The following is an 8,050-nucleotide window of genomic DNA, read 5'->3' as shown; positions in this document are numbered from 1 at the left end:
ATGCTGCCCCTCTTCCTCCTGGCCGTGGCCCTGCCCCTGCCCCGTGTGGCTGCGGGGGGCATCTCCTGCTATGACGATGCCGGGCAGCCCGTGGACTGGTGAGTTCCCCCCTATGCCAGCCAAGGACAGCGTGCCCTGGGGCTTCGCTGGGAGCACATCCCCCACGGGCTGGCTGGGCGGGTATCTCCGCCATGGCACCTGTGCCAGGATACCCCTGCTCCTGGCATCGGGGGAGGCGCTGGGGCTCCCTGTGTATGGTTCCCCCCCAGGCAGGGGTCTGGCCCCAAAGGGTTAACAGGGTCCGTCCCCGCCCCCAGGTTCCTGGCCTACAAGCTGCCCCGGCCCCAGCACAGCCCCCCGGCCGAGGGCATGCGCTACATGTACCAGGATGCCCGCTCCGGCGGCTGGGTGTCCGGCCGCGCCCTCATGAACAGCACCCAGAGTGCCGTGGGCAGGACCCTGCTGCAGCTCTACCAGGGGGCAAACAGGCGGGTGAGTCGGGGGGAGGGAGGAGCTGGGGATAAACTGGGACAGAGAAAGGGGCGGTGGGGCAGGGGAGGTGGAGCTGGGCAAGGGGGTGAGGAGGCTGTGGGGGGGGGGATGGCGCAGCTGGAGGGCAGTGTGGGGGGCAGGGGGCAATGGGGGAGGCAGAAACTGGGGAAGGGGAAGTAGGTGAGAAGCTGGGGAAAGAAGGGGGCAGTGGGGGTACGGGCAGGAGAGGGGGCTATGGCGGATGGCTGCTGGGGGAAGGGGCAGCGGGGCAGTGGGGGCACTGGGGAGGGGCAGTGGGGGGCACAGGGGCAGGGTCTCCCAGCACTCAGCCCCCCCGTTTCTGTTGCAGATGGAGGACACGGCCTACGTCCTGTACAACGACCAGCCCCCAAAGAACGTCACCTCCTCCACCAGCACCAGGGGGCACACCAAGGGTAACCCCCCTCGCCCCCGGCACGGCCAGTCTGAGCCCAGCCACCACCAGGGGGGCCCAGAGGGGCATTGGGCAGCACCTCCCCTGCTGGGGAGGCAGTGAGTCTGCCCCAAAGAAGGGAGAGAAACGTGGGACTGCCCCAGACAGTGAACCTGGCTCTGGGAGGGGAGTGGGGTCTGGTGGTTAGAGCAGCGAGGGGCGGAGCTCGCAGCCAGGACTCCTGGGTTCTTTCCCCAGCTCCGGGAAGGGAGTGGGGTCTAGTGTTTGGGGGGGGGAGGGGCTGGGAGCCAGGACTCCTGGGTTCTATCCCTGGCTCTGGGAGGGGAGTGGGGTCTAGTGTTTAGTGGGGGGGGGGGGCTGGGAGCCATGACTCCTGGGTTCTCTCCCCGGCCATTTTGACCCCGACTCTCCTCCCTTGTGTCCCGTCTCCCAGGCGTGGTCCTGCTGGACAGAGCCCAGGGCTTCTGGCTGCTGCACAGTACCCCCCACTACCCGCCCCCTGCGCCGGAGACCTACGCCTGGCCCCACAGCGGCCTGCACAACGGCCAGTCCTTCCTGTGCGTCACCTTCCCCTACGCCCAGTTCAAGGAGATTGGTAGGTGCTTCGTCTGCCCGGACGCCTGGGTCCTCTCCCAGCCCGGGGAGGGGAGTGGGGTCTAGTGGTTAGAGCAGGGCCTGGGAGCCAGGACTCCTGGGTTCTATCCTGGATTTGAGTGGGGAGTGGTGTTGTACTTAAAGTACTGCACAGGATCTTTTCGGGGGGAATAAGGCAAAACACCACATTTATTAGTAATACATGTATTCATTAACACTGTATCATATGCATATGATATATAGTGCACTCACACACACACACACACACAAGCACACTCCGTTTTGTTGTTGTTACCAACTGGTTGCTCCTCTTAACTGAACTGGCCAGGTGAGTTAGATGGGGGAGGGGTGGAGCCGGGCTTCTGCCAATCCGGATCGATGCTCCCATGTTGACAAGACGAGACCCGGGGTCCTCTGCAAGACACCTCACTTTTATAGCAGCTTCCCTCTCCTGCAAATCTGTACCAGCTTCAAAATCTGTGTTTGTGTCCGTTGGTCCTTTGTGCTGCTTCCTTCTGGGTGTTGTCCCACTGCTGCAAAGAGGGTGTTCCCGAAAGCAGGTGCTGGCTTCTAACCCCCGAGGCCGTCAGTATGTCTGCTTGTCTTTAGTGAGCCCACTTGACACGTTTTATTGTCCTGGGGTCTGGCTCCCATCCCTTCTGCAAGGGTTGCAGCTGTCTGGAGGGGCTGCCTTCCATGCCTTGCTCACCCACACCTCATTCATTCAACAGGGCAATTGATTAAGGGGGTGAAGGGAGATCTTGTTCTACTGCTAGCAAAAGACATTTTTCTTCTATCTTGTTCTATCCTTAGGGGCTATAACATTATACCAAGGGCAATGCAAAGTTTCGACAGGAGGCTTTGATACAAAGTTTCCATATACCAAGGCTCATCAATACAAGGTTTCTATATGAGGCTTTGATACAAAGTTTCATGAAAACAGAGGTCACAGGTGGGTAGACCCACCACAAGGTTATATGAAGAGGCACAATGTAAAGTCATATGAAAATGATCAGAGATTTATCCACAGTGGGGTCTAGTGGCTATAGTTGCAAGGGGAGGGGGGAGCCAGGACTCCTGGGTTCTATCCTGGATTTGAGTGGGGTCTAGTGGCTATAGCTGCGGGGGAGGGGGGAGCCAGGACTCCTGGGTTCTATCTGAGCTCTGACGGCTCTGGGGACTGATTCTGTGTCTACCCGAGTGAGGGTGCAGCCTGGTTGTGGCAGAGTGACACCCCCCCCCGCAGTGTGCCACCCCTGCCCCCCCTGGCTCAGTGGGGCTCAGTCTCCGTGGCCTGTTGCTGGGGCAGCGTCTGTGACGGGGACACCTAGGGCTGGGCTGAGCCCTGGCAAACTCGTGTCACCCGGGGGGAGGGGGCTGCGGGTCTCGTCCCGCTGCCCCCACCCTCCACTCCCCCAACTCGCTCTAGGCACCCAGCTGAGGTTCTCCGACCCCGAGGTGTTCGACGCCCGGGTGCAGGGGGCCTTCGCCCAGGACCTGCCCGACCTGCGCCTGGCCTCCGAGATGAAGCACGTGCAGGAGCCCCCCTGGAACCGCAGCGTGGCCCTGACCTCACTGGGGGGGCGCCGCTTCCTGAGCCTGGCCAAGTTCCGGCTCTTCCACGACGGTGAGAACGGGCGGGAGGGGGAGGTCCCAGACCCACACTCATGCATGGGGGGGGCTTGTGTTGGGGCTTAGCCCCCCCATGGCCTTATAACCACCCCAAGTGGTGCTACCCCCAACACCTCAGCCTCCCCAGATCTCTACCCCCCAGCCTTCTATCCTCCCTCTGATGTGTTCCCCCAGATCAGCCCCACAGTGCCTGATCCCCCCCATTTCCCCTCCCTCCAGCTCGCTAACCCCCCCACCCTGCTCTCTGCCCCCCAGATCTCTACTCCGACCAGCTCCCCCTGAGGTCTCTTCCCCCCCGGATCAGCCCCACAGTGCTGGCCACGGGTCATTTCCCCTCCCTCCAGCTCGCTAACCCCCCCCCCCCGCTCTGCCCCCCAGATCTCTACTCCGGCTGGCTGGCCCAGGCGCTCTCCAGCGACCTCTACGTCCAGTTCTGGCCCAACTCGCGGGGGGTCCTGCCCTCCAACTGCTCGGGGCCCTACCGGGTGTATAACATCGAGGAGTTGGGCTTCCCGGCCCCGGGGCCCGACTTCTCGGCCACCGTTGACCACTCCAAGTGGTGCGTGAGCACCGAGAGCGTGCCCGGCTGGGCCTGCGTGGGTGACATGAACCGCAACCTGGAGGAGGAGCAGCGGGGTGGGGGCACCCTGTGCCAGCAGGACCCAGCCGTCTGGAAATCGTATTACGCCCTGGTGCAGGACTATAGCAAGTGCAAGGAGGGGAGTGGGGGCTAGTGGGTGGAGCCGGGATGGGGAGTCAGTCACTGCCCCGGTGACTCTCTAAGGGAACCTTTCTGTGCCTCAGTTTCCCCATCTGGGACAATTGCACTTACCTACCTCTCTGGGGCTGTGGGGTGGGGAGATTCAATGGTGCCTGCGAAGCTGTGGGGGTCTCCATGCCCCTGTATAAATGCAATAATAATCCTGTGATTTCTAAGTCAGTCTCGCGATTTTCTCGGCCTGAAGCCTGATGGCGGTGCTTTGGGGGCAGCCAGGATGGAGGGGCGGGGACATTCCTTCAATAACTAAGGGGCGCTAGAGGGGAGAGGTCAGTGCCAACCAGGGACAGAGGACACCTGGGTTCAATTCACTGTGCTGCCTCTGCCTCTGTTTCCCCACCTGTACAAGGGGGAGAATAGCTTTTCCCCACAGCGGGGTGGGGGGAGGGTGAGGATAAATGTTGTACAGGCCAGGAGCTGCCCAGATGCTAGGGTGACCCGGCTGTGATCAGTGAGTCCCTGGCCCAGCTGGGGGAGGAGTTTAGGGGTCCTGCTCTGCCCCCAAAGAGGTGTTCCAGGGCAGGGTCGGGGTGGGGGGGGGCAGGAGGGTTCACAGGGTCACCTCCAGGCTGCTGCATGGGAAGTCTCAGCACCGGTGAGGCTGGGGGGCCCAGTCATGGGCGCTGGGGAGGCCAAATCTCTGCTCTGGTTACCAATGAAGGTGTGTGTGGGGGGGCAGCTATTGATACTGACTGGACCCCTAAGGTAGATCCCCATCCCTATACACCCCCCAGCTATCTGTCTGCCCCCAGGCCCACCCGTGCAGTGCCTGGCGCTGGGTGCTCGCCTGTTGCTGGGCTGCGTGCCTCAGTTTCCCTCCCCTGGCTTCCCCATCCCAGCACCCTACCCTCAGCCAGTGTCTATTTGGGGTTAATGTTGTTCCCCCGGGGGGGGGGGTTAGAGCACACTCCCCCCCGGGTAAGCAGGGGGTCCAAGTGAAGCCTGGGGTGCTACCAGGGAGTGGGCCCAGGGGCAGGTTATTCCATCAGTGCCCACTAGGGGAAGTGTTGCACCTTCCTCTGCAACCCCTCGTCCTGGCCACTGGGGGAGGTGGGATGCCAGGGTAGATGGGCCCGTGGGTCTGACCTGGGGTGGATCCCTTCTGACCAGCCGGGCGGTTTCTCCCCAGTAGCCCCACCGGGAGTGGCCCAGGCTCGTGGGGCAGCCGAACGCTCCAGTCTCTCTGGCCTGCGTTGGGGGTGGCTCTGGGCATCTCTCTGTTGGGGGGGGGGAGGGCGTGTGCATGGCGCTGTGCGTCTCCGGGGGGGGGTGTGTGTGTGGCTGGTGTCGGGTGTTGTAGCCGCTGGGGTGTTGTGGCATGTGTGTATTGTGGGGATGGCTCTGTGTATGGGGATTGTGGGGGGTGTTGCCTACAAGCTGTGTGTGGCTGTCGGGTGCACGGGGCTTGGTGTGGGGGTTGCAGTGTGTGGTTTGGACTGTGGAGGGTGTGTGGGGGGGCTGGCTGGGGGCAGTGTGTGTGTTTGGGGTGGGGTGAGGGGGGTCTGCGATGGAGTGTGTGTGTTTGTGTTTGGGGCTATTTGGTGGGGGTGTTGTGGGGAGTGTAGGTGTTGGGGTGTTGCAGTGTGTGTTGTGGGGAGGGGCGTCATGTCTTTACAATCTCTGCCAGCAGAGGGCGTCCTGTGCTCCCTTCTCTCCTCCTCCTTTCCAGCCCCAAGTTGTTGCTTTGAGATCTGGTGTCGAAGGTCCCTAAACCCAGGACGTTTGGCTTCTGGAGTTTTGGTAGGGCCTACTCTTACCTCAAGGCTCAGCGGGGATGCTTGGGGGAGGCAGCTGTGTCATCATCCCTGCCTGGCGCAGTGTCAGGCTGAGCCTGCAGCCCCCCCGACCGGCATCCCCCCCAGGCCCTGGGGCGGGTCCAGCCCCACCCACCATAGGAGCATGGGGGTGTAACTCGGGATACAGGCCAGGCTACCCCCTGGACCCTACTAGTACCCCCCAGAGGAGGGATGTGATCTCACTGCTCCCCTGCTCTAAGCCACTGACACCCCAACAAGAGTGGGGGGCTCTGCCCATCTCTTGCAGCCTGGGGCAGGGGACGATCGCCCTCTGTCTGCCCCATGCCTCAGTCAGAGGCTGGGCAAAGGGCCCAGGCCCCAAACCTGGGGCAGGAAACAGCAGCACCAGAGGCTTTGGGGGGGAGGGGAGGAGAACTGTGGGGCCCCTGGGTCTGGGGAAGGGGGGCTGGGACAGAATCTGGGCTGAGTCCAGATCTCGGCCGGGTCACGGGGCAGAAATGAGTTTGCTGGATCTCGGCCAAAGCTCTTAGAGAGCAGGTGCCCGTCACAGAACCGCCAACCGGCCCGGCCCCAACCGAGCCCCCCACCCCACCCAGGCCCACTGACAGGAGGGAATGGGACTGTCTGTGATACCTAAGAGCCCAGGGCTGGGCTAGCAGGGGCTGCGGGTTGGGAGTGAGGGGCACCGGCAGAGCTGGGGGGGAGGCCCAGGGCTGGGCTAGCAGGGGCTGCGGGTTGGGAGTGACGGGCACCGGCAGGGCTGTGGGGGGCAGGGCTGGGCTAGCAGGGGCTGCGGGTTGGGAGTGAGGGGCACCGGCAGAGCTGTGGGGGGCAGGGCTGGGCTAGCAGGGGCTGCGGGTTGGGAGTGAGGGGCACCGGCAGGGCTGTGGGGGGCAGGGCTGGGCTAGCAGGGGCTGCGGGTCGGGAGTGAGGGGCACCGGCAGGGCTGGGGGGGGAGCCCAGGGCTGGGCTAACAGGGGGCTGCGGGTCGGGAGTGAGGGGCACCGGCAGAGCTGGGGGGGGGAGCCCAGGGCTGGGCTAGCAGGGGGGTGCGGATTGGGAGTGAGGGGCACCGGCAGAGTTACAGCAGTTCCCCCCACCCCTGCAGATGGGGAAGGCTCTGGCAGGCGGCCCCCCAGGGCTGCCGCCTCCCCCCCCCCACTTTGGAACCTGCCCCATTGCAGGCTGCAGCCAAGGGGTGCAGATTTGCTGCCCTGACCCCGGTACGGGGATGGGAGCTTGCACTCGGATTCTAGGAACTGGGCAGAGCCCCATGGGGAGGGAAAGAGACGCCCTACCCCTGCCCCCCACTTACTGCTAGACCCCCCCCAGGAAAGGAACCCAGGAGTCCTGCCTCCCACCCCCTGCTCCACCCCCTAGCCCCCCCTCCCCTCCCAGGGAACCCAGGAGTCCTGCCTCCCACCCCCTGCTCCACCCCGTAGCCCCCCTCCCCTCCCAGGGAACCCAGGAGTTCTGCCTCCCCCCCTCCCAGCTGCATAAACAGGTAATCTGTGGGGGGGGGGGGGGGCCGGCGGGCGCTATAAATAGGCAGCCTGGGAACATGATGTCCCAGCTGGGAGCCGCCTTACACAACTCGCCTGCCCTGACCCAGCTGGCGCCAGGGGAGTGGAGGGGGGGCGCAGCTCAGCTTCCTTCCCCTTCAGTCCCGCCCCCGTTTTAACCACTAGCGCCCCCCCTCCTAGGGACAGGGACAGAACCCAGGCGTCCTGGCTCCCAGCCCCCCCTGCTCTAACCACTAGCCCCCTCTCCCCTCCCAGGGATAGAACCCAGGAGTCCTGGCTCCCAGCCCCCCTGCTCTAACCACTAGACCCCTCTCCCTTCCCAGGGCCAGAACGCAGGAGTCCTGGCTCGTAGCCCCCCCCCCCCCCGCTCTAACCACCAGACCCCACTCCCCTCCCAGCTCCCCAGGCCTCGTGAGCTTGTCCCTGCTGGGCATATTCCAAGACCATCCCCTCCTTGGCCGAGCACCACGGCCACCAGCCAGGCTGGCTCTAATACCTCCTGGCTCAGCCCAGCCACTGGCCAGTTGAGCCCCCTGGAAGAAAGGACAGCTGGAGGTGGCTCTGAGGAGCCAGCTGCACCCCCTGCTGGAAGGAGAGGGAATTGCTGTGCCATGGATCATAGACCCCTCTACTGCTGACGGCTGAGGGGGATTCTCCAGCCGCTGAGCTGCCTGGGGCCTGTGATCTCGGAGCAGGGGGTCTGAATGCTCCCCTCACCGCTGAGCCCACGTACACACCAGGCACAGAGCAGTAGATCACCAGTGTTTGGAACAGCACCAGGAGCTGGGAGCCAGGATGCCTGGGTTCTATCCCCGGCTCGGGGAGGGCAGGGGCTAGAGCA

General features: G+C 63.9%; 1 protein-coding gene across 1 annotated transcript; it reads left to right on the top strand.

Moving 5' to 3' along the window:
- Positions 1 to 3,885, top strand: DNASE2 (deoxyribonuclease 2, lysosomal). Its single transcript, XM_065419754.1, has 6 exons — positions 1 to 98; positions 318 to 492; positions 842 to 926; positions 1,359 to 1,520; positions 2,949 to 3,146; positions 3,530 to 3,885. Exons 1-6 carry the CDS (start codon positions 1 to 3, stop codon positions 3,883 to 3,885), a joined length of 1,074 nt encoding a protein of 357 aa, XP_065275826.1.
- Positions 3,886 to 8,050: the final 4,165 nt, after the last annotated feature.

The sequence above is a fragment of the Emys orbicularis genome, chromosome 19, assembly GCF_028017835.1.
Source record: "Emys orbicularis isolate rEmyOrb1 chromosome 19, rEmyOrb1.hap1, whole genome shotgun sequence".
Taxonomy (NCBI): Eukaryota; Metazoa; Chordata; order Testudines; family Emydidae; genus Emys; species Emys orbicularis.
The sequence above is the reverse complement of the archived record's forward strand: the minus strand, read 5'-3'. Positions and strand labels throughout refer to the sequence as shown.